The sequence below is a fragment of the Seriola dumerili genome, unplaced genomic scaffold, assembly GCF_002260705.1.
Source record: "Seriola dumerili isolate Sdu_G_001 unplaced genomic scaffold, Sdu_1.0 BDQW01000138.1, whole genome shotgun sequence".
Taxonomy (NCBI): Eukaryota; Metazoa; Chordata; class Actinopteri; order Carangiformes; family Carangidae; genus Seriola; species Seriola dumerili.
In genome coordinates, this window is record NW_019174393.1 from 8,321,061 (window position 1) to 8,347,958 (window position 26,898).

The 26,898-nt window shown below is 38.8% G+C and overlaps 1 protein-coding gene across 1 annotated transcript in view; it reads right to left on the bottom strand.

The window, feature by feature from the left end:
* The window catches only part of cacna1c (calcium voltage-gated channel subunit alpha1 C), a 187,018-nt gene that overhangs the window by 16,930 nt on the left and 143,190 nt on the right, over positions 1 to 26,898 (bottom strand). Inside the window, exons 11-32 of the mRNA XM_022749122.1 lie at positions 23,807 to 23,897; positions 20,472 to 20,498; positions 18,274 to 18,434; positions 17,981 to 18,054; positions 17,690 to 17,841; positions 17,161 to 17,362; positions 16,774 to 16,894; positions 16,273 to 16,387; positions 15,471 to 15,588; positions 15,273 to 15,342; positions 14,964 to 15,096; positions 14,590 to 14,719; positions 13,581 to 13,640; positions 13,167 to 13,273; positions 10,374 to 10,461; positions 10,084 to 10,191; positions 9,932 to 9,984; positions 9,673 to 9,819; positions 9,230 to 9,431; positions 8,449 to 8,607; positions 8,214 to 8,324; positions 5,334 to 5,417 (exon numbers count right to left, since the gene is read on the bottom strand). Coding sequence (XP_022604843.1) covers positions 5,334 to 5,417; positions 8,214 to 8,324; positions 8,449 to 8,607; positions 9,230 to 9,431; positions 9,673 to 9,819; positions 9,932 to 9,984; positions 10,084 to 10,191; positions 10,374 to 10,461; positions 13,167 to 13,273; positions 13,581 to 13,640; positions 14,590 to 14,719; positions 14,964 to 15,096; positions 15,273 to 15,342; positions 15,471 to 15,588; positions 16,273 to 16,387; positions 16,774 to 16,894; positions 17,161 to 17,362; positions 17,690 to 17,841; positions 17,981 to 18,054; positions 18,274 to 18,434; positions 20,472 to 20,498; positions 23,807 to 23,897 — 2,513 coding nt within the window. The remainder of the gene's footprint in view (positions 1 to 5,333; positions 5,418 to 8,213; positions 8,325 to 8,448; positions 8,608 to 9,229; positions 9,432 to 9,672; positions 9,820 to 9,931; positions 9,985 to 10,083; positions 10,192 to 10,373; positions 10,462 to 13,166; positions 13,274 to 13,580; positions 13,641 to 14,589; positions 14,720 to 14,963; positions 15,097 to 15,272; positions 15,343 to 15,470; positions 15,589 to 16,272; positions 16,388 to 16,773; positions 16,895 to 17,160; positions 17,363 to 17,689; positions 17,842 to 17,980; positions 18,055 to 18,273; positions 18,435 to 20,471; positions 20,499 to 23,806; positions 23,898 to 26,898) is intronic.

Genomic DNA, 26,898 nt, shown 5'->3' on the forward strand with positions numbered 1-26,898 from the left:
AGGAAGGAAGGAAGGAAGGAAGGAAGGAAGCAGGGAGGGAAGATGGCATTGATACACACTAAATGCAGATTAAGTTAAAACTAAAATATGTGAGAATGTGCGTCTTTGTCTGTGTGTATGTGTGTGTGTGTTACACAAAGGGACCGGCTGGTTCAGTTTAACCATAATTCAAATCTGAAATTGCTTCAGTTTCAAAGTCAAACCAAAGCTTTGAATCCGAATCAGATTTAACTACAATCATTCGTCATTGTTATATCTCATTATGAACTGACAGAAAATAAATTTCAAAGACTACAGTGGACTTGTGGTGTTTGAGGATCTGTGGAGTGTCATTTTTGACCCAAAAGAAAGTCAAACTGTAAATGAATAAACTGTAGTCCTTTCAGGCTGAACTATACGTGCAGATGTGAGTTACTGTAGTTGTAGCTCACTGGAATCATGAGCTTACTTAAATTGAAAATGAGCTGTTTTCTCACATTGCACATCATTTTTTTCAAGCAAAAATTTCATCAGTTCAGTCAGTTCAGAAGGTAACATGGGTTTCTTGAGGACATTTTTACTCTAGATTTCAGGTTTCTGCACCTTTTTGATACAGATATTGTATGTTGTAATACTGCAACATAAAAATGGCTTTTCATTTAACTTTTAATGCGCTGGGATTGAAAACATAAAAAAATACTATCAGAATCTTTGTTTAAATATATAGCACATAATGGATTGACCTTTTTGTGCATTGGAAAAGCATGAGAGACCCATGTTACCCAGCTTGCATTTCAGGTGAGCAAGCAACACCGCAAACCAACGAGATAGAAGACAGAGAGAGAGAGAGAGATAAACATTCATAAAAGAAGAGTCAAGTAAACTGAAAAAGCTCAAAGAGAGGAGGAGCGAGATGGAGAGGAGAAGAAGAGGCATTCCGAAGACAGAGAAAGAAAAAGAGAAATAGATGCAGTCCATACTGGCATCGTCTGCAAGACACCGCTCAGAGCAAACCACTACCAATCTGTTCACACTACTTCTACTCAAACCAAAACCAAAAATGTAAAAGAAACCATACAAGGTTTAAGAAGCACCCGCAGGTTGCTGGGGAGAATTAGAGATTGAGAATTAAGGATGGATTCTGTTTCGATGACCACAAAAAATGCAGCTAATCTAAGTCAACAGGCACCCAACAGAGCAGCAAAGTGGGTGCACTCAAACAAGATATTTTGCCCATTTAATATTTAGTAAAGGCAAAGTGATAACATTTTAAAAGCTGGCCTGTTACTGCACTTCACTTTGCACTTAGGAATGCAGTAAAAGAGCGCTAGTTGCTGGCAAACTGCTCCTATTAGTTTCCAATCGCATTGCTCAGTACGTTAAAAAGCATTCCCTTGTGCTTTAGTGCCTGGTGAAATGCAGTGGCAGGCTAAAATTTAAAACGTTTAAGTGACAGGGTCCCAGTTCAAAAACAGTCAAGAGTTCTCACAGGATTGAAGTGCGGAGGGTTTCTTAAAAGAGAGAAAAAAAAAGAAAAAAAAGGAAAAAAAGAAAAAGAAAAGGTAGCTTGGGCATCTCATCACCCAAATCATTAAAAACCACCAAAGAGGAAAAAACAAAGACTTGGGGCATGCCTTTAGGTTAGAGGTGAGAAAGAAAAACAGTGGATCATTCAGAAATAACTGCAAACCAATCAACCAAATCAATCAAACCAAATCAAAGGCAAACTCCAAACCAAAGTGTGCAACATCAGTGACTTGTATAGATGACAAAGATGTATATCTCTGGCCCGACAAACCTCAAGATAATCGTGGCTAATCGATTCAATGGTCAAATATCGCCAGTTGACATAATTTATTAAAAGGTTAGGATTTGGTCTATGTATATATTTATGTAACTTTATATTCTCCTCTCTGTAGACACAACTACTGTATACTTTGCTTCAAGATCAGATAAATTCATTGTCTGCAGGGCAACAATAGGATACAGACATTTATGATACATTTGTAATTCCCGACATCAAATTCCTGCAATAACTAGATAGAAAAACTGAATAAAACATATAATATCCAAGCACAGTTTAGAGTGTTGTTTATAAGCAGGTTTGTCAGCCTCTCATGGGGACAAATGGATTCCCTTTCTAAAGGCACGAAAACAAGTGCCAAGCTCATACGCCCCTGGGATCCGCTAACCTTATTTGTATGCCTGACCAGTCTGAGGTGAAACACACTGCATTCCATCACGGTGCAACATACCAGTGTACCCGTGTGCATATCCTTTCCTTGCTTCATGTTCTCAAATCGATCCAGCAGCATACTTGCGGTTGAGACTGAGAGAAGAGTTCGGCCAAACCTACGCTGAACCCCCTTTAAGTTATCTGGTTTTCAAAAGAAATTAGCCAATAACAGATGTGACATAATCAAACAATTACATTCATTTGCTTTCTTGCTGAGATTTAGATGAGAACATTTCTGTGTCTTCTGGTTAAATATGAAGCTGGAACCAGCAGGAGGATATCTTAGCTTAGATTGGAAACAGGCAAAAAGCTAGCCTAGCTCTGTCCAAATGCAACAAAATCCTCCTGTAAAACAGCAACTTATTGTTTTTACACTATAATTTTTGCATGAATTAAACAGATTAATTTACAGGCTTTAGAGGTAAAGGTTTTACCTTTCAACAGAGCCAGCCTAGCTGTCTGTCCCTGCTTTCAGTCTTTATTTTATAAAACACTACATTATTGCATTTAGAGGATTATCCACAGGGAGATGAGATGATGTATATTTTAACTGATTTGTAGGGTGTGCGTGTCTTTATAAGCTGACACACAGACAGCACATCAAACTTGACCTCACAGAGAACCTCCTCCACCCACTGAATTGCCACTTACACTACATTTTGACTTCTGAGTTATTTTCACTGGATGTTTGCTACTCGAGATTTTTGTTTGCAGATGGAAGGCGAGGCATCAAATGGATGAAAAGATATACTTTCCTACAAAAACCTCCTTCACAGTATAAAGAATGATTTTTTTTAATGTGACATTCATCTCTTTGGCCAGTCTAATAATAGTACAAAATTATTTTCTTCTAAGGCTAAAATGAAGTGGAATTCTGCCCAGTCACACTTTTCATTTTTGCATGGTTCTCAGACTATTCTGCCAAAGAGCGCTTTAAATATCACATGAATAAAACACCAATTATCCCTGAAGTGTAAATACAATAGACACTCAACATTTGACTTGTGCTTGGGATATTCATTCTTATTCAGCCCCACTGTTGAGCATAGGGCCTTCACGTCGATGATAAATGAATTCATACATACATTTACATAAATTTCATGGGTCCTGAGTAAATCCATTTATGGATCAAATTGTTCCCCATGTCTACACAATGCTATTGTTGGACAAAAATAACAAAAAAAAAAACAAAACAAAAAAAACGCAATAGCAACTTGTATTTTTCTTGTATTTGAATTTAAAGTTTCTCTGGTGATCTATGAATTGAGAGTTTCATGACCCTGCGGTCAAAAAACACCATTGTCCAAGAATGAAAATCTGCATTCCTTCATTCTTTCCAAAAAATCTAACATTTGTAGAAAATGTGGTTCTTTTCTGAAACAGCAATAGATTTCTGAAACAACATTATATTTAGTACCAGGCCTGGATATACCACCTTTATATCTGTCATGCTATACAGTGTCCATCATGCCAGGGGAATGGACACTATCCCCTGTGGCAGTGATTAAAGATCAAATAAACCCAATGTGAAACCAAACCCAGTGCTGAGACAATGCAATAGGTTCTATTGACAAATGCAATAGTTATTGATGCTATTGATGCTCAGCAGACCGAAGCATGAATACCCATCTGAACCGTTTCAAATATTAGAAAATCAAAACAAAACACTTGCAATTAAAAGAAAGTTTGGTCTGCAGCCTTATTACACTGCTGAATATAAACTGAGTGACAAGGTACAGGTGTGGCAGAACATTGAGAACAAGTTCGGAAACAAGTTGTTCTGCTGCCTCTGATGTTATAATTACATTTTAACAAATAATATGATGGAACGAAAAAAATCGACCATGTAAAAAGATATTGAGATGTTGAGGGAAGAAACTATAAAAATCGTATATTCATATGTTTTAAATTACACAAACCCTTCAGAGAGGACTGTGCTCTGTTTTGATTGTGCTACATCTGGCTGTTTTCACTGCCAGACTTATTCAGCCATCTCTTAAGTTCAAATGTTGTGCAGCTGAAGTTTCCTAATCATTTGAAAGCATGCGAGATGGGTATCGTGCTCGGCCTGTTTGTGTGTGTGGGAATGGCAGAGCAGGCAGGCAGGAAGGGAGGGAGGGAGTTGGACTACTTACGTTAACCTCAGTGATCGCTATGTCAACAATGCTACCCACAACTATCAAGGCATCAAATGTGTTCCATGCATCAACAAAATAATGCTGCGTAGGGGTGGACAGGACAGAAAAACAACAGAAAAAAAGGACAGAACATAAGACATTTAAAAAAATGGAAAGAACAGAAAATAAAGGAGAGAGGAGAAAAATAAGATAAAAAATATTATATCCATGAGCACTGGAGTTTTTAGTAGGAGGAGAGAGGGAAAGAAACAACAAAATTAAACGGCAAAAAAAGAAAAGAAGTTGCAGTCTGAAAGAGATGGACAGCAGAGGAAGAGCAGCGGCGATCGGTCATGCTTATCCATGAGAGGAAAATGTCAACAACAAGAACAACAGTAAAGAACAAATTGCAACACAATCACAACTAAAAAATGCCCCTGCTGCTGCAGTTAGAAAATGAAAAGGCGTGTAAGGCTGTTTGTGATTGGTCAGTGAGTTAGTTCAGTTAGTTAGGGAATCAAACCTGAGGACATGTCACAGTCTGACAAAAATTGAAAAAAAAATTCAAGGACCCAACAACATTTGAGATACTGTAAGGAAGGAGGACGCAAGACCGAAACCCTTTGCGTTCAAAGCTAAACCCTGCTTCTGTTGCCTCTACTTTTTTATGAAAGACAGGAAGAAGCTTGTTCTTGTTCAGGAACCTTTGCGGCTGGGGGGTCCCCTGAGTGGAAGCGGCCATCTTGGATTTAAGGATGGAAGAAGAAGAAGGTAGACGAAGGAGAGAAAATAGTGGCAGACAAAGAAGAGAGCGAGATGAAGAGAAAAGACAGCACAACACAGAATAGACACAAAGGAAAGGAGAGTTGACAGAAATGAAAGATTTAGGGGAAATAAGAGGGCACAAGACAGAGAGAGAGAGAGAGAGAGAGAGAGAGAGAGAGAGAGAGAGAGAGAGAGAGAGAGAGAGAGAGGGGTGTGAAAGTGGGCATCGTACTTACGTTGATCTCACTGAGAATGACGTCTATTATGCTGCCAATTACGATGAGGAAATCAAACACATTCCAGGGATCACTAAAGTACCCCTACACAGGATGAGGTGAGCAGGAGGAGGAGGAGGAGGAGGAGGGTAAGAAAGGTAGGTTAGAAGGAAAACAACATCTGCTGCCACTTCGCAGCCCTATTAAGGTGGTATGAGGTTGTACAGTACACTTAGGAAACAGAAAAATCAGCTACGCTTGATGAAACAACACATGAAAGGACACATTTTATTTCTAATTCTAATGAACAGAAACAACTTGTCTCCTTTACAGTATCTGTTCATCAAGTGCAGCTGAATTTCCTGCTCTGTTAAGGATGGCGTGTTAGATAGCAGTTATTTAGGTCTTCTGCCTGCATCTTGGGATGATACTGCAATGCTGTGGCAGTGACTATGAAAAGTCACTTTGTTTACTTAACTTATTGTGGGCTATTCATCATCAGCAGTGGTACAGAGTGGGCACTTATGAAAAACATCTTTACAGCATCAGGCCAAAACAGTATTACTTACGCTAGTAAGATAAAATGACACCATCTGTACTGTAAACAGAGAGAGGTGCATCTGAGAAAGTTATTATGAACCAGGGACTTATTTCTTGGTGTCGACACACCTGCTTGGGCATACTTAAGTGAGCTTAGAATAACAGCCAAGCTGGCCGGCACGAGGCCTTTCAGAATGATTTCCATATACTGTAAAATAAATTACATCTCATTCAGATTCCGGCTAATTGTTTTCCAATAGTGCACTCTGTAAACCTTAAGAATAACTGTATAACTTTCAACAACAAACATTAAGTTGTATACACAACAACATATCCTATTCAGTTGTTTGCTCAAACTGGTAAATTGGAGCATACAGAGGGATGCTGAGAGAAGATCGATTTTATTGATCTATTTTGAGCTTCATCATCTGTAATCAGCACCTGATGTATCATCATAAAAATCAAAACTCTTTAATTTAGTTGTTTTGAGGCATAAGATTATTAATGTAAAACCAGTTAAACATTAGTGAAACAGAGCTCAGCACTAGTATCCAAAAGCTGATATATGCATTGATTAAAACTGAACATATGGTAGATTACACAGGCTTTAATAATTTGGGGTTATGCAGGAACTATTATGCACCAATAAGAGATTCATAAAAAATGTACTCAAGCATTCAAACCAAAAAACACAGTAAAAACAGCAAATCATTGTAAGTGTTGCTGTTCCATGGCGGAGACTGAGATAGTGAAACCTGTTCAAAAGTTAAATGCATTAGCACAAATCTTCTACATAGAATAAACGTTACTGCAGCTAATTCCAGGTGTCTGATTTGACAGCTGTAATACCTGAGAAGTAAAAGTGTTAGTAAGCTGGTCCTCTCTGTGTGACAGCTGTTTAAGGCAAGAGCTTATCAAAGTCAAACCATAGAAAACAAGGTACATCCTAAAGTTGAAACTCACTCACCCACCCAGTGTTTTGGAAACAATAAGCCAATTTCATTAGCATTGTTCATTATGGCTTGGGAATATGTCATCATGCCGTACTATAGATTAAACCGATGAAAGAAGACAAACAAGTATCCGTTTGTTTATTTGTTTTAAAGAAACCCTCATTAAAAAAAAGAAAAATCTGGCAGTTTACAGCACCCTTACTTGAGGTAAACATTGCATAACATTACATAAATAATGCAGTGCAGCATGATGTCAATTTCCAAGCCCTAAAAGTTGTCCTGCATGGGTTTATTTTAACTGGGTCTGCCTATGTCTGAAAATACTACAGGGCACGTTTTATGTTACTCAGACTAAATGGTCTAAGTAGATAATTACTTTCAAAAGTTATTACAAGATAATCATCTTTCATCCATCCTAATAAAATGACACATTTTGTAGAACATGATTTGGACTTTGGAGCTAATTAGAAAAACAACAGAATTAAGTTTTAATTAGTAGTTAGAAATCTTTGGCTCCCATGCTGATATTTTTGTGGATGACATTCATTAATCTCAACGACTAACTTCCAGCAATTAACTTAAAACTAAAAATAATGGTATTTTTTAAACCAGTGGTAGTTTGAATTCGTAGTTTAGAACTTGGTTATAATATACTGATTTGAATGAGCATAATGTGTAAAAGTGACTCTGCTACTGTTGCTAGGTATCCTGGAGGGGAGTCTAAAAATAAGACAAAGAAAAAATTACCCTTAGCAGGCGGTTTAATTTAAACATCATATTTCTCAAACTAACTTCAGTGTATTAAAGAAGTCAGACAGTGAGCTGTGAAGTATAGAGCCATTATGTGTTTTGTCATTGCTGTGTGATTCTGGAAACTTAAACTCATCTTTTGATTTACTACCTGTGCTGTGCAACAATAGAGATAAGAGTACAAATGTAATATTAAATTATGTTTTTGCTATCGATTGTGTTCAAGGATTTTCCTTTTCATTTTTTACTCTGCTCCAGAAGATGGAAGCATTCCCATCTGTTACTGTTTAAATAGCTGATGCACCAAGAACTTCTATGATTGGACCAATAAACCCACGCATCTACATGTACTTCACAACAACAGAAGGGTAACAAGGGAGCAGTGAGATTAAAAACCACATGATGCCGTCCACTAATCATGTTTTACATCCATGGTATCGTAATTACCATCTGGTGGAAATCAAAAAGGGATAAGGAATAAACAGAACAACATCAGTAAGAGGTTATCTGCAATAAATGTGATTCGATGGCTGAAATGTCTGTTTTCTCTTCTCACTGGTTGTAACTAGTACATAGATTTGTATATTATATTTTGTGTGCTGCTCTACTTTACTGTAGTCTCTGTTATTCTATCCTGCGGTTAGAGTAGTGGACCTACCCTTGGTTTGAAGGCAATCAGTTTAAGGATCATCTCCACAGTGAAAAGTCCAGTGAAGAGCATGTTGAGGATGTTCATGGCATCATTGAAATTTGAGGTCTGTCCATGATGCTGCAAAGACACACAAACACTTCAGTAATGTCCACCGAGTGGTAGTTTTATGGGAGGTGCCGCGATGGTTATATTTCCCCATTTTATGTGTGTATGTGAATTAGTCAACGAATGTGTGACTCACCTGCATGGCCAGACAGATGGTGTTGAGAAGGATGAGTGTGAACATCAGGTACTCAAAGTAGGTGGAGTTGACCACATACCACACCTTGTACTGGTAGGGGTTCTTAGGGATGTAGCGGCGCAATGGACGGGCCTTCAAGGCATACTCCACACACTGACGCTGTGATACACACACACACACACACACACGTAAATATGCACAAACACTGACATTTTCCTTTAAATTTATCTGCTGATGTAGTTTCCCAACTCCTGTTCATTCTGTCTCTCTGTACTCAGACCATCACGGAGGAAAAGCTGTAGAATTGTCTTTTGGCAGTCTACAAAAGCCTTTTCCATCCCAGACGATTCTTCTATTCTCTATCTACGTTTCCATGTTTTTTCTCAGACATGGATCATCGCAAAGAACACAGATGCAGGGACTTGGCCTAGCTCCTTCTTTAAGCTTTAGTCTCATCTTCTGTCTGAACTGCTGCAGCTCCCTCCTGGTTGGACTCCTGAAGTAGTTCAGCCCCTAAAACTCATGTTCAGCCTCTCCAGATTCTTCCATGTGTCACCCCCACTGCCTGGCCTCCATTATTTCTCCCTTGTGCCTCCTGAATGACAAAATGACTTTCCCACTTCAGTCAGAACAGCAGAGTCACTCTGTCTTCTACTGTAACCTGAAAACTCATACTTCATGTCTATTTAGCTGCTAGACAAAAAGCATAAAACTGTAGTTACACAGCAATGCTCTGCACAAATTCAGTTATAACTTCATATTAAACACCCACGGACACTACCTGGTTCTTGTCCAGCTCACAGTTCTTATATTCTTGCTCTCCTTGCTCCTGGAATGTGACAATGACGAAACCGACGAAGATGTTCATCATGAAGAAGGCAATGATGATGATGTAGATGATGAAGAAGATGGAGATAACCACACGGTAGTTGTAGATGGGCCCGACGTCCTCAGCGTGAGAGTCTATGGCCCGGTACAGTAACCTGAGGGCAAGCAGGAGAGAGAGGGAAGATTTATTGAGTGACAGGAGGTCAATATATAGGACAGTAAGAGGAGGAGAAGAAAGGCACTTAAACCTTAATTTCCTAAAGTAAAACACTTTAAATATTTGAAATGTTATGGGAGGATACTGAGAAAAAATTTAAAAAGCAAACACACAGTGTACATACAATAGGGACATCAATATATACTGTATGTGCATTGTGTTTGTATGTAGACACACACCCTGGCCACCCCTCAAAGGTAGACACAGCGAACAGAGCCATCATGCCTTGCAGGACATCATCAAAGTTAAAGTCACTGTTCTCCCACAGTCTCGAGGCTCTGACAGGCTTCCCCACGTCACCGTCTTTATACATGATGTAGGAACCCCTATAAATACAAGAAGAGCAACACATACACACAAACACATATTCACATCTTTGTTTCATCCAGTTGTTAAATAGAGATTAACAAGCGTGTGTGTGGAGGAGGGATCTCTTACCTGCACTCTGCCTCAGTCTGTTTAGAGCTGTCGGTACAGTAGAAGAACTTGCCCTGATGGAAAAACATAGAAATGTAATACTGTACGTTAGCACTAATTTTAAAAAACATGATCATAACAGCTCTTCCCTCTAACCTTCCTTTCCTCTTTACCTTAAAGAGTTGTACTCCAATACAGGCGAACATGAACTGGAGCAACGTGGTGACGATGACGATGTTGCCGATGGTCCTGATGGCCACAAACACGCACTGCACTACATGCTGGAAAACACACCAGAAATGACAGTAAGTATATATATATATATATATATATATATAGACGTGTGTGTGTGTGTGTGTGTGTGTGTGTGTGTGTGTGTGTGTGTGTGTGTGTGTGTGTGTGTGTGTCTTGTTAGGAACAGTGTAAGTGTGTTTTATGTGTCTTTATGTCTGATTGTGCTAACCTTTAGTCCCTTAGCTCTGTTGATGGCTCTTAGTGGCCTGAGCACTCTCAGAACTCTCAGGATCTTCACCACATTAATTGCACTGGACCTGCAAAACACAGGAGATTAAACTACTGAACCAGCCAATCTGATTACACACAGATTTTACCATTGAGACATATTTGCGAGGTTGGAACTACACACATCCTAGGGAACTTTCAATAGCATCTGTGTTTAAGATTTTTAACACAAACAGAGGACATTGAGACAACTCGACACACAAGCTAAGGAAATTCAAAAGATAAAAACAAGTGAACAGAAACAAAATCGTATGTGATTCTCAAAAAGAAAAATAATGCTGAAAACATTTAAAAAAGAAATAAATGAAAATAACCATGATTCTTTTTAAAGATAAGTAAAGGTGGACTTAAATTGTGCAAAATCAAGAATATATGTTTGCTTAATATCATTGTTACAGAAAGTATGCAAAAAAAACATATTTCAAACTACTCTTACTACTATAACAAATAACAGGGGGATTGGAAGAAATCAAACATCTTTTTTTACTTAAATTTAAGTGGCCAAATAAAAAATGGATTAAACTCTAGTTTATTAAATTTCAGAAATTACTATTCAAATATTAATCATATACTTGTTTTAGAAAATGATATTGTTGACTGATAGCACCTCCAAAAGTATTGGTTATTTATCCATATCAGGTTTTGTACAATAACAAAAACACACAGATACATATGATACATGGACAAACATACACAGTACAACACACACACAGACCAACAGAGACACAAACAGACATTCACAGGCAAACAGAGCATTATTGTGCTTTAAGAGAGTGTCAGCATGTGCCAAAGGTCAAAGAGTGTAACCTTTTAAAGGAAGTGGTTGAAAGGAAAAGTTTTACATACAAAACAAAAGAGTCAAATGATTACCTTGACATTTTGAATTTTATTTTAAATATTTGGAAAAAGCTTGAACGTTGGTTCTTCGGTAATCTGAATGAGGCTGTACGAATGTAATTATTACTACTTGATATCTGCCAGTATCTTTTATTTTTACTTTAGGTGGGAAAGGCTAATAAGCCAGTTATTCAGTTAACGGAAGAACAAACACAAAAACCTTTTCCCACAGTATGACAAAGGTAGACAGAAAAAAATATATTCAAAATGTCAATGTATCCATTTAAGGGAGTGACTTTTTAAATGGCTAAGGGAGTGATTTAAAAGGAAAGACATTACTCTGTTGACTTTTAAACAGACAGTAAGGAAAAGACCCGTTTCGCAACTTTTTACACAGGAAGGTAAAGTTTAAGGGCAGTTAAAGGTAGTTCATGTGGAGTGGGATGTTATCAGTAACATTACACAGTCAAACCAGCTGTGAGGATATGTTTTAGTGACAGTAGGATCCAGACAAATGTCAACTGAATTTTAAACATAACTTTAAAAAACGTACTTCAATTTACTGAGCTGATGGGGATGAAGAACCTGTTACTGTACACTATTTATCTGATGAGGAAGACATGGAGTGCTCGATCAAAAATAGATATCAGGTCTTCAGATATTGTTTCACACTGGCCAAGCTGCCATGGTTCTTTCATGTCTGCTGATGTCAAGTCATCTGTAATATCAATAGTGTATATAAAGTATGACTTTTCTGCTTTTACAGCTTTTCTACAACTACAGAAGAGAGATGTATAGATTTATACTCAATCAGATAGATATGTAATCATTGGGTAGCAATAATAGTAAAACAGCATCACTGCTAAATAATTAAACAAATACACCGCCTGCAGACGCTACCAGATGCAGCACCGTCACAATTAATTTGACTGTGAATCATTCAAGAAAAATCCCACCCACTTACTACCTTTAACGGGCAAAAAACACTGTGTTTTAGCATTCAGATGTCATTTCTATAGCCCAGGAGAGTTCACTTTATCCAGAAATATGAAAACTCAGTCAGACCTGCTCCCAAATCTATGACAAGGAACAGATGAACAAACCTACTACCATTAATTGGATATGATATGTATCTACAGTATCAGGGTAATTTACCCAAAGAAACACAACAAACCCACGTTGCTGCTGCCTTTAAAGAGGCATTTTGGCATGCATTTCCTGTAAAAGCACACATAATAAGAAATTACCCATTTATTATCTATACAGTAAAATCCTGCTAAACTACACATGTCTATAATGTTTCTATTTTCTTCCTTTGAGGGAGGCTTCGACTAAACTCTCCAAGACCATAGAAATACCAACTCAAAAGTGTGACAGTTTTAGACATTTAAAGTGAAGGTCTGTTAATAGGGTTATTAATATGGACTAATATGGACTTACGTCGAGAAGTCTAGTCTATTAAGAATTAGAGACAGAGAGTGTGGTATAGCATATTAAACATCAGCGATATCAAAGCATTTCAAAGGACTTATTTGCTACAAGAAGCAGAGAACATTTTTAATAAACATCACCAAGAGAGAAAGGATTGGGAGTAATGAAGTGTAAAGTTGTTAGAGAATAGAGAGAAGTATGAAGCATAGGGCAATTTACGAACGAAAACATTTTCCCCACTTAGCCACTCCATTTGATTTGTGTGTACTTGGACTGTGTCTCATGCAGTAGTCACTATTTGGCTGACTGGTGTTCTCACATGTAATAACACAAATGTACATTTCATGACACTGTAAGCTACACTAACGTTGTTTGGGATTGTCGCCACGTAATTCAGGTGTACAAGACTTTAGATTAAAAAGAAGAAGAACCCGAAAGTGTTTGACAGACATTATAATGCACTCACTGTATTCCAGAGGAGATGAGGGACACACTGACCACCACCAGGTCCAGGATGTTGAAATAGTTTCTACAGAATGAACCTTTGTGGAGGAAGGCTCCATAGGCTGTCATCTATAGAGATCAAAGGGTCAAATACCACATCTTAATACTGCACATGATGAGCATATATGATGGACCACATACAGGTTCACATATTATCTGCAAATAGTTCTTAGCCTTTGTTTTAGCTGCCTTTAAGTACAAGATGAGAAGGGAATTTTTGGAAACACGGCCAAATATCAGCTGCCTTTTGGAGGCTTTTCTGACTCCCACATGCAGAGAGAGATTTGGACCATATCAAACTACAGAGAATGCGTACTGTAGCACACAAAGATCATGTAGGCCACTAATCCTACACCGTAAATGCCAAACACTATACCTTAAGGATGATCTCTATAGTGAACAGTCCAGTGAAGACATGATCTGCATAGCCCAGAATCTGAAAATACAACAAAGAGCATCGTTGTTTTAGAATTAGATGAGTACTACACAAAAGCATTCCTAGGGTTTAGAACCACACTACAACAACTTGTGGTCGGCTGTGAGGATATGGTCCTGGATGACTCCACAACATACTGAAATAATAATGCTGAAGTTGAGGTCAAAGGATAATGAATTCCGATAAGACTGAATTAGACATTGAAAACAAAACAGAGTCTGAAAAACAGGATGAATTATGTCATTAAGGTTTAAGATGAAGGTTAATTGAGTAGACTAATACAGCAGCCCATACCAAAGCCATGGAAAATACAATAAAATAGATCTTTATTAGCCTCCGGGGGATTTGTCTTGCTTACTGAGAGAAGAAATAATGTACAGAAACAGATACAACACACACAGTGCACAGTCTTTGCATTGCACATGCAGTTCACAATTATAGACTCTGACCCAATTACAGCCATAAGCACATCAGTATATAAACAACATAGCGATGCTTTATTAGTGTTCTGATGTTGCATAGAAATGTACAGATAACGTTTCATATATTTTGAGCTTGGAGATAGAAAGACAGTTGTATGTGTAAATTAAACAAAACTATCAATAAATGTTCTCGGTTAAATGCTGGTGAACAAAAAGCCTGAAGGGTATAATTTTTCTAACCATGGTTTTTGTATGTTTTAACAGGCGTTTCACATCTTCTTAACATGAAGTTAATCACAGTTACAGTACTCTGGAAGAAATCGCATTAAGTGTAACAGGCCAGTCACAATAAGCTTAGGCTCCTCTATATGTTGCTGTTAGAAATAATCCATTTAGTACAGAAGTAATGCGTGTGGGCAACTAATGATGGCTACAGGGTTCCCGTCTGTTTGTGCCCTAATGTATATTCAGCCTTGTATGTGTTTATACTGTATTTACGTACATAATGTGTATTTTTGGTTTGTCACCTGGTTTCTGAAGGAGTCATTCTTGACTGGGTCCTCTGCTGCAAGACTGATGCTGCTGAGCAGGATGAAGAAGAGGATGAGGTTGGTGAAGATGTTGTGGTTGACGATCTTATGGCAAAGAACCCTGAATCTAGAAAATAAAGTGAGAGAAACACAGGTAGAGAGAGACAGAGTGAGATAATCGTATTCGAGTCTCTTGATAGACAAAATAACTGGAAATTTTGAATGATCAAGAAATTTAAGAGATGGGAATTAAGAGGATGATAAAGCACAGACAGAAACAGACTGAGATCAGAAGAAACAGAAGACAGGGAAGAAAAGGAAGGTATAGGGGAAGAAACAAAAAGAGAGGCAGAATCGTGGAGTTTTCTTACTTGTTGGTGTGGCTGAAGATGAAGAAAGCACGGGCCTCAGGCATGGGAATGGCTTTCTCCTTCAGCTGAATGTCGGAGAGTGGCCGCGGCCTCGGGCCCACTGGCATCTCTGGCTCATCATCATCATCGTCTCCTGATGAGGAGGACAGAGAGGAGGAAGAGAAAGAAAAAGGGAGGAAGGAAAGATATGAGAAAAAGTTGTTTTTTTTGTTGATGTACAAGTTCATTCATGTACTCATTTACTCATTTACCCACTCACGCCTTAATACTCCTTACACACATATGGTTTGCGGTTGTGCTGTGCGTTACCTATGTAATCATTTGCAGGATATGGATTCTTCTCTTCAGTCTCATCTCCACAGTAGTCATCCATGTTGATCTGCAGAGGGAGAGAGAGTATTACATTAATTCATCTGTTCATTCATTTCTCCGAAAACATACATGCATGCACTTATTGGAGTATGTGGCTACTTCAGTCTTTCTTGATGTGTGTGTGTTTGTGTGCACCTTAGTAGCAGTGTTGGTCTCTCCATCAGAAGTGATGGACTTCAGCTCTATTTTCTCCTTCTTCTCCTCCTCCAGAGGCGGCTTCTCGTTGTCATGACGCTTCTCTGGACTGGCAAGCCTGGAGAAAAGATCCTCACCTTAAGCATTTTCCCAACCCTAGTGGACTGAGCCCACGTTAATCTACTGTTTTTTTTATTGAACCACATATAAATTAACACCACAAGGACAAAATAAACACTTTTAAAAAATGTCACATTTTCAATGAGGGGATGTATTTCAATCATAGAGAGTGGCTGTGCTGTTATAATCAAACCAAGAGGATAGTGGGCAGGCAAATTATTGTTTTCGATTACACTTTTTCTTCAGATCAATACAGGTTGCAACCAAGAAGGAGACATTTAATGATTTGTGTCACTGAGGGAAACAGTGTCTTCCTCAGCTGCACTAAAAATCTCACATTACCGTTGCTGACAAATTACCTTTGCAGGCAATGAGACGCTAAAATTACCCAATAAAATTGGTTTAGACAGCCTGTCTTAAAAACCTAATAATACAGTCATGTTCTAATTGTCATTTTTAGTAGTTTGATTTCAAGGCTCTACTATCAGAATCCGCAAATATCTTTGGGCATTACTGACTATCCAGGATGTGGTAAGATAAAGCTTTCCCTTCATGCTGTTGAAATTTGCCAAACTCTCCAACTTCCTCTCCCCCTACCAGTTACAGACACAAAAATGTTTTCTTTTCCTCTTTCTTTTCTTCAGCCAACTTGTACCTGTCTTTCTTTCTCTTTCCGCTTTACCTGGCCAGTTTTTTCCTCTCTTTCTCCTCTTCCTCTTCTTTCTGGGCAGATGTCAGGCTCTCAGCATCGGCCAGATTGTCTACAGCGATGGCCAAGAAGACATTCAGTAGGATATCTGTTTTAGAGGGTTGAAGTTAAGGATGTTGCTGATCCATCAGATCAGTCAGGTTGGCTGCAAACAATCCTGGCAGGCTACGTGAATAATTAGTAACCTTTCTGAACCTGAAAGACACTGAACTCCCAACTGCTTGAGTGGCAATACTTAGTGACCTACAGCAAACAGTTCTGGCTTCCTCCTATGCAAAACAGATCCTTCCCTCCTGCAACTGCATACGATTTTATTCAAATCACAAGTAGTCACACTGTTATCCATTTGACGGGATAAAATTTATCTCCAGACTTGTCACAGATTTTTCAGTCCTTGTCATTATTTATCATACCTCTACCTCCCCTCAGATCCACATCACCTATCTCATGTAGACCTCTGCAGTGGTAGGATACAGTTTCCGCAGATGAAGAGGATGATGAAGTAGATGCAGACCAGCATGCCAGGAAAGGAGGGTCCACCGTACGCCATGATGCCATCATACATCACAGAGTTCCAGTCCTCTCCTGTTAGGATCTGTGGAAAAAGAAAGAAATGGAGCAAAAATCTGCATAAAGAAAATCTTTGGATTTAAATTAGATTTTCACCTGCGTCAGTGATAGATTAGATTTAATTTCATTCAAAAACTCATAGTAGTTTAAATGACTTCTAAACTTTGTTGTACTGAGCAAATTAAGACCATAATTTCATGGACACAAGCTGCGAATTGAACATGAACCAAGATGGAAGAGGAAACAGCAACAGAACAAGACAGAGAGCAGGAACATTTATAGTGTCATTACCTGAAACACAGTCAGCAGAGACTGGGGAAAGTTGTCGAAGGTGCTGCGTCGGGTCTCGTCGAAGTTGAATTTTCCCCCAAAGAGCTGCATGCCGAGCAGGGAGAAGATGATGATGAAGAGGAAGAGCAGGAGCAACAGGGAAGCGATGGAGCGAACGGAGTTTAGCAGGGAGGCCACCAGGTTGGACAGTGAGTTCCAGTATCTGGGGGGGAGACATCCAGTTAAAACCGTAAACTCTATTATAAAAATATATGTTGATGTACAAATATAAAAGTACATTCAAGTGAAATGTAAAATATGTCATTCATTCATAACTTATTATAAGTCAAGCAGCATTCTCTCTTTCCTGTCTATAGAGTGCAAAATGATGCATCCAGAGGACATTGGGTAATACAATAGATGCTTTCATTGTCCAGTATAACAGTATCTGACATTCAAAGTATGTGTGAGTGTTTGCGCAGAAGGACAAAGGCACTTGTTAATAAAACTCTGTTCAGTAAATGTTGATATTACAAATGTCTTTATTAACCTGGTTATTTTGAAGATTCGTAGCAAGCGTACACAGCGTAACACAGAGATGCCGAGAGGAGACATGATCTTGGTTTCAACCAGAATGGTCTCCAGAATTCCTCCACATACTACGAAGCTGTCGAAGCGGTTAAAGAGCGAAACAAAGTACGCCTGTAGAGAGCGAGGGGACAAGACAAAGAGTGTAAAGGTAGAAAACAGTGGTCAGGAGTTTACGTTTGTCAGGACAATTGTAGAAATCACAAAAGAGTGTCCGTTTCCAACTAAAAGCATTGACTTATTAGCCTCCTACCTGTAGGCCCAAACTGTACATCTTCAACAGCATCTCACCAGTGAAGAGTGCTAGCAACACCTTATTAGCTATGTCTGAGGAGAAGGCAGGAAAGGAGAGAAAGACAGGAGGCACGAAGGAATGTGGAAGGGGTGGGAAAAAGAAAAAATAAGAGAGGAATAAAAATGGAGATGACATGGGTAAGGAGGTGGGGGTGGTAGATAATGCAGAAAGGTGAATAATTTATCACAGATCAGACATATGTCAGTTTTTGTGTGTATGTGTATGAATGTGTGTGAGGTGTGCTCATATACCTTGTACATCAGTTAACCACTGAGGCTGCTGGTGATGTTCAGAGGCGATGGTCAGAGTGTTGAGGAAAACCAGGAAGATGACCAACCAATAGAAAACCTGCGATTTGACCGCCGCCCGGCACTTCCTTCTGCAGAGTCTGTTCCACCTTCGCGAGTAGCGACTGAGAAGGAGATTGAGGGAGAGAGAAAAGGAGAGAAGGAAAGGTGAAGAAATGTGGGAGAGAGAGGAGGAAGGGAAATGAAGAAAGGTGAGAAAAGAGAGAAGGAGAGGTGGGAGGGTCAGAGACAGGGCGAGAGGAAGGGAAGGATGGAGAGATGGGGAGAAAAAGAATTCAAGGGGCAAGGGATGAATGAAATACGGAGAGGCAGATGAGGGAAAAAAGAAAGGTAGAGGAAGAGCGAGTGCCCATGAGAGAAGAAACAAGAAAAAACAAAGAATGATCAAAAAGAAACAAATGAAGAATAGAGTGAAAAACAAACAGCCGAGGAGAAAGAAAAAAAAAAAGTCAATTAGTTTTTTCTTCGGAGTAGTGATGACATCACCCCTCGGTCTGTGGTTGTCTGTTGTTTGAGAGCAGAGCTGTGGAACAGAGTTAGTCATCCTCAAAGACGTTTCACACCAAGGAGAGGCCTATATGACGAGCTTTGTTGCAGAATGAGATATGCACCATTTGAGAGAAAAAACAGAAACACTTATTCTTGCAAAATGATTGAAGGGACAAATTTAAAGTGAAATGTGTTATATTGTGATTCACACTTCAATAGAAATTCATGCTTCAAAAGAAAAAGTGGTTCATTATTTTAGCATAACAAAAACATATGTTTTTCTCTGTAGACAATTCAACATGTTGTTCTGTGTTGACTGCTGTGCACAAAGTCTATTTCACTTTTCTTGCCCTCTACTGTTGAAACTAAAAGTTATTGTTGCTGGTTATTACCAGCTTCGCACCTCGCAATCACATTGATGCCAAACAGTACACTCAGTGGGTCATACCATTTTTTAAATACGCCCATGTACAAATGATTTGTAAATCGTCATTATTGTCATAATTTCCTTAGTAAGTGAGATCAAAGCAACTGAAGATAGCACCTTGTGTTTTTGTTGTTCTAACTGTGGAGAAGCTGTGAAGCATGAATCTCTCTTTTTATATGTTCTATATGTTTTATATGTTCATGTGTTATATATCATCCCGGACACTTTGAGGGAGGAATCCAATAAGCCATTACTGCCGTTTAATGTGTTTTCTACTACTAGCTACAAGTACAGTGTGAAAATGGCAACATGTAATTACAAGAATTTGCTCCAAATTACCTTAAAGGTTAATGAGGAGACAATAATTTGCTAATAATAGACTGGTTTTAAGCAAAGGAAAAGAGGAAAAGAAAAGTGGACAACCACCCAAGAACATTCTCATACTGCAGAGGTAGGCATTGGTAAATTAAATAAATTAATGTATTTATCATCTTCTGTTTAAATGAGCTAAATAAACCCAAACCACAGCTGCGCTTGTCAGGTATCTCTTTGTATTTATGTGGGTGTCTATCCATTATTTGTACTTGACCCTTTTGTCCACCACACCAGACATAATGTAGCTGTAAGGAGATTTGTCATGTACTATAATTGCCAGGCATCTTTTTTAAACAAATCAACACAGCTCAGGAGGAAGTCTTCTCCCTCTCTGCCTGTACATCATTCATGTTTCACCAGTCTTCTGTTTCATTGTGTGAGAGCTGCTTGGAGTCAGTTATGGCACACAGCGGCTTCTGCCATGATGCACACACTGAATGTTACATGAGACACGACTCACAACACAACACCAGCGGACATGCATTCTTACAGTCAAAGACGTGTCATGTCTAATATGTCTGTAATTGTTAGTTGGGATAACATCTTGACTGACCTTTCAGAACAACCAGTTTTACAGTACTTGGTTAATAAAATGTACAGAATGAAAGCATATCTTCACAGGTAATGCAGTATTTTTTCTGATCTTTTAGTGGTTAAAAATGTTGAGAGTGACGCTTATTCGTTTTTTTTTGCTAAGAGTTATATGAAAATGTCACAATGTCTGTCTGTCTGTGTTTTCCACGCACACACCTGCACACAAATAAACACACATCCAGTGACGGCACAAATGCCACATCGGAAGAGACAGAGCAGGTGAGTTTAAAGACTATGGTAAACAACATCTACTAACCTGAACTTGGATTTGGAGATCCTATTTCTGGAACACAGAAAACAAAATGGATTATACACACACACATAACACACATATAGACAGGTACACAACATGAAAGGGGTGATTTGAAAGGGATAAAGGGGAATTTCTTCCCTCATTATCACAAACGCCTCAGCAAATATGTTCCTTGATCAGCTTAGTTGTGTGCGTCCAGTATTTCCTGCACTTTTCAGATACTATCATGTTGTTGCTTATATCATGAGGTAAACATTTGCTAGTTTAGACTCTGAAGTGAAATACACATGCAAAAAAGCTGTTGGTTGTCTCTCTGCAGAACTGCAACATGATCAAAGAACATGTTTGCTAAAAAATCAGTTTGTCTGTTTTTATGCACCCACTGGTGACAGATTTTGGGTACAACATAACTAAATGAACATCATTAGTATCAGCCACTATTCTTTTGAACAAATCACCCCCTGCAAACATGTATACAGTGGCACCCAGTCAAAAGAAATAATGCTGTGAGTTTGGATGTTCTCCAATCAACCCTGGTGTGAAAAAACACAGTGTATTAATAGAAAAATGTCTGTTGATTGTTCACCACTGTAACAGCAGAAGGTACATACATAAAGAACTGAGGACAAGAGATTATGGAAGACATTTTGTCTCTGAGAAGAGAAGAGAAGAGAAGAGAAGAGAAGAGAAGAGAAGAGAAGAGAAGAGAAGAGAAGAGAAGAGAAGAGAAGAGAAGAGAAGAGAAGAGAAGAGAAGAGAAGTTCCCAGGATGGAAATTTGCATCCACGACATATCAAATCATTTTAATCTGTTGTGTTCACATAATATGATCTAACAATCAGCTGAATTCATGAAGCTTATAAGCTGGAGCTGCTCTACCATCCAAGGATTAACCATAACCAAACTTCATGCACAAAATAATACAAATCTTTGGTTAATAGGTGGATACAATGATCACATTAAATGATGCATTTATTAGTGTCTTTATGGCTCCTTTTGTTGCATCTGAATATAATTTTATTGCTTGTATTTCAATTTTGAAAAATTAAGTAAATCGAAAGAGGATACAGCAGTATCACAATAAAACAATAACATGTCTTTTAGGGAGTTGTTGTGAGAAGCTGTGCACTGATTTTGTCTGTAAAAACAGATGAATTGACTGACCAGCTGACTGATTGGCTGACTGACCGACTGACTGAAGCGATGAAATGAGTCACTGACTGACTGAAGGAAAGAATAAAATGACTGACTGGCTGGATTTGGAGGCTGACAGTACACACGTCTCTTCTCTCCATGTGTCCGTCTCGATTATGAGATCAACGGGCGCCGAAGTAGCTCCTACCCTGAGGTCTGTCTCCATAGCGATGTGAAGAAGAACTGACAAACACTGAAAGGCTCAAGTCTTATCTCCATAATAGTGTGAGCAAATGCCCCAAGCCAAACTTGTTGCAATCTCTCAGAGGAAGGATGAGGGATTGTATTTCTAGGCGTGGCAAGGTTTACTCTTCAGTAGGTTGTGGACATTTAGATTACTCACTCATTATTTAAGTAAAACTCAAAATTGCAAGTGTAAATTTTTCAGAGCTACTTTGTAGAAATGAAAAAGAGGATTGATGTTGTAGACCTATAATGCACATGTTTCAAATGAGCTTTATTCTGCAGCAGTTTTATAAATCATAAATGAAAAGATTAGACCCCGTACAGCAACAAGGTGTTAACTAGTACACAAGTAAAAAATAAATAATTATGGGATGGAACTTCTATGAACATTGCTGAATATTTTTATTTATTGCGAACAATTATTAAATGATGAAATCTGCATCAACAAAAATTAATCAGCGACTATTTTAATAAATGATATATAATTTTAGTTATTTTTTGAAGCAAAAGGGCCAAATATTTGATTGTTCCAGCCTCTAAAATGTGAAGAATTGATGTGTTTGTTTGTGAAAGTGATAGTAAACTGAGTATGTTCATGTTCTGAACTGTTACCCGAACTCTACAAAATAACAGTTTCACTAATATCTGTTTCTACTACATTTTGGAGAAGATGTAGAATTGCGTGTTGGGCTCTGGTACTATCTGAAGATTGTGACGTTACGACATATTCTTTGTTTTGATTTGTTTTGGTCTGACAAGGAACAAACAAACAAACATAACAAAAGACAAAGTAACATGTGGACAGCGAGAGATGAACAACAGTGTGTCATCCAAGTGTGCCTGGCAGCTTTACTGTTCCTCTGAGCTTTTCTGATTCAATGCGATTTCACCTCTAAATTGTGTATTTTACACTATTCTGCTACATTCAAAGTGGTGAACGGTTTTGTATGTAGGTGTGTTCGCTTGTGTGTGTGCTGAAGTGGGCCCGCTGGGGTCACGGCTCCAGTGTGGCCTCGTGTCTAAGAAAGAAAGCAACGCATTTCTTTGAATAATGTAAAAAATGAAAGGAGAGGGGAGAGCAGGAGTGAGTGAGTCAGCTGTTCTTGAGCTTCCCACAGGGGAGGAGGAAAGCACTTCACCAGAAAACACATGAAGGAGAGGGAGAGAGCAGAAACAGAGGGAGAGAGGAAGTGGGATTACTATTAGATGAGATGTAGATATCCTGCTTTTCCACATTTTGTTGGGTCCCAAATGACGACTGGGTTTTCCTTGTACCACATGAATCGACAAGCACTTTGGCCGCCTGATGGGCTTCCTCTGCTAATGTGCTCGTGTGATGCCATCAGTAAAGATCACTGTCATGGAACATTTCTGTCTCAGGCACTTTGCAAGTAACACTGATAACAGATAATTTTGTTGTTAAGAAAGATCAATAATTCCAATTTTGATGATTTAGTTGTAGTATACTACAAAAACATATGAAGCACGGTGGCTGCTGCAATACTAAGGCCTCGATGATATAAAAATATATGACCTATGTTTCATTCAGGTCACACATTTTTTTTGGGAAAAAAAGTGCTTTCATTGGCTTTGAAAATGAAAATGACCTCTGGGAAAAGAAACTCTGGTTCGTTGTCTCTTCAGATCCACCAAGTTCTCCCTATTAAAAATTCAACAGTTTGTAGTGTGATGACAACCCACTGTTACTGTTCTCTGCTCTCCTCTAACCAATGTCAGTGCATGAATTTCTCTAGACCTCAGTGATGAGACAGCGGTCTGGCTTAGTGAGATCAGTGAAGGATGGAGGCAGGATGAGCTACCTGTACCATGGCTAACACAGCAAAGATGCAGGATAGAGTTCATCCTTGGGACTGGCAGAAGGTGACTGAGGGAGCTGAGGAAAAGAAGGAGGAGAAGAGGTGTGTGTGTGTGTGTGTGTGTGTGTAAGAGGTACTTACGCTAGCCGGGTACAGCAGGTCTCCCCCTCCACATCTCCCCCGGGGGCATTGTCTGTGTTGACTGATTCATTCTCACTGGCTGGCATGCTCACTGAGAGAGAGAAAGGAGCAGAGGCAGAGAAAAAGAGACGGCATATGGAGAGAGGAGGAAAGAAAAAGAAACAAATACAAAAGATGAATTAACAGGACAGAGAACAGGTTGTACATCCTTGCTTACACCATTCTTGTGCTGGTTTTTTTCTATATAGCTTCCTCTAAACCTTGAACCTGAGATGTTGTGAACTCTTAATCCCAACTTTACTTTAAAAATCTATACACACTGGAATGTTACAAATGTATCCAGTTTTCTGTGGGTAAATGCTGAGGAGCACTGGATGTTGGGTCACTTTGTGAAGTTATCATTTATAAAATTATAAACTTATATTTGCCCAATATACAAACTAATTAAAAGCTACTGTTGACATGAAGGGATTCACAAGTCAGCATTGTCCAACCCAACTAATTAAGACCCACTGTTACACTCATGCCCTTGAGTCAATGAAACCATTCCCAAATTTTGCACCGATTGCCTAAAGTAATTATGCACTAAGTTGCCACACTAGCAATATTTACCGTTATGGATCCTGGGACACAACCTCTGCAACAGCTATTAGGATGGATTTCAACTTCTAAACTGAAGAATAGATTAATGCTGGGTGAACTGAGTCTTAACAAAACCCTTTTATGATTTTATAGCTCATGGAGACTGAAAGAAAAAACAAGATGTATATTTCTGTCTTTGGTCTGTAAATGCTGTGGGGGATGCTGGAGCTTAATTTCAGACATGGTTTTGAGAAAACCTTATAACGCTTTAAACTTTAATTTTGGCAGGATGTAAACGCACACATCTGAAAATAACTCCATGCTCCAAAGATCTTTTTGCAGATGTGTAAACAGGTGATAGCTGTATTTAGCCCAATCTTTCTTTCTTTATAAAGTCGCAAGGAGACTGCAAATGTGTCACTTTGTCCTTATTTAAAGACAAGTTTAATGACGTGTAAAGATGGCAGGATGAATATCGGGAAGATGGAGGCAGAGGCTGCTGTAGAGGAAGGACAGGAGTAATATTAAGTGTCAGTTAAGGATGGAAAAGTGTTAAAGTGGAAAAAGAGGGAGAACGGACTAAAAAAAGGGTGAATGGGGGGGAAGGGAGTGATGGATGCATAGAGGGAGGTATGGATAGAGGGAGCCAGCGAAGGAGGTGAATGTGGGGATGGTTGGTTGAGAGATTGATATGAAGTGAGGCATTGCTTTTTATTGCTTCTGTCAGTCTTTGCCTGCCTGCGGGAATGAGCTGTGCTCCCCTCACTGTCACCTCAAACACTTATTGTAACACCAGAGTCAGATACTGCATATGAATCTCAATGTCTCTTGTGTTAAAATAAGATACTCACTGCTGGAAACAAAAAACTGCTCATGCATACCAGCTCTTAGCATAAAACCAAGAAACATGATCAGCACTTAAGATGAGAGGGCATTTGCCTTGAAACTTGACATCTACTTTTACTTAATGACAGACTTGAAGGAGTTAAATATATTCCCCAAAAATGAAATTGAAAACACAGAGCTTGTCTGGAAATGTGCTCTATTTTTTTTTTTTTTTTTTTTTTTAAAAATCAGATCCAGTAACAGAGTTCTGTGTGTTAGAAAATGATTTTCAACCCTGCCATTGGCCCTAATGCATTTATACTGTGATTTTTTTAAGTGTTTCATGCAGATTCAATGATGGGATCTAGAAATCCTAAAGTTCCATATGCTAAAAGTAAATCATGTTGAACTTGTACCTTAGCGTCAAGTTATACAGCCTTAAATAAAGATGAGTTAATAATGATGTGCCAAAAAAATAAGCAATCAAGCAAAGCAAATTAAAGCAAGAAAGCAAAGTGTCTCCCAGCATGCATTTGGTCACCCCAAGTTCAAAAAAGAGATATATTAAAGGTGTGAGTTATGACTTTCACTAAATTCAACATTGTTGTTGAAACTTAAAAAAAAATTAGCTTGCATGAAAGCACTTAGCTAACATAATACATCAAAATAAGCTACAGTGAGTGAGCAGTGCATGAGGCCAGTGACACTTTGACACTTGGCGGGTGATGGATAAATTCAGTGTTGTAGAGATCAGGATGGTCTCTCTGAACATTAAGGCCTCAGGGATCCGCAGGGACAACTGTGTGTTCCCTCACATCGACACGTGTCACCTGCTGCTGTGGCACTTAGTTAAAAGCACTTGCGGCCCTACGGTCCCTCCTGAGGCCAAAGCCTTTCAAATATAAAACCAGCCTTGTGCCTTCTCCTCAATGGAGCTCTGAACTAGTTTAAGACCTATTGTTAGAGTAAACCCCAAAGACCAGAGACACAGAGAGAAGGAAGGAAAAGCAAGGAAAAGGAACGCAGAGCATGTTAGAGGGAGAAATGGCAGCAGGAAGGAAGTGAATGAGAAAAACGGGTAAGGGTCACGCTTTTTCAATAGTTTGAGAGATTTGTTCATTCTTAACAATGTTGGCATGTGTTAAAACATTAAGCAACAGCACTGTCTGAAAAAGAATGTGTGTGTGTGTGTGTGTATTTGTGTCCTAGTGTATGAATCTGTTTTGGGTAGGTCTACATACTAAAACAAGGCTTAAGTCAGATATTCATTATCCATACCATCATCTCCAGAAGTATTTTACATATACCTCAAACAGTCAAAATGTCCGATACCACACCCCAAAGTGACAAAAATGACCATAAATTCATAGTTAAAATCCTTGTCTCATTAATTAGCCCAGCAGGCACCAGACGTCTAATGGCTCTAACGTCAGACAGACCTGAAATTTTAGTTGGAGATGAAAATCAGGTTGATGTCAAAACTCAAAGTTGGCGAACTGACGTTGTGATGTTTAGCTGACATTTAGCCAACGTTTGGCTGACGTGGAGTTTTGGTCACCATGGGTCACGACTGCTATGATGGTATTTTACATCAATATTGGCATGAGACATTGGGAAGACATTAGATTTTGATTACTTAACGACACAACTTCAAACCAACAAAATATCAGCGTCAGCTGTCGTCA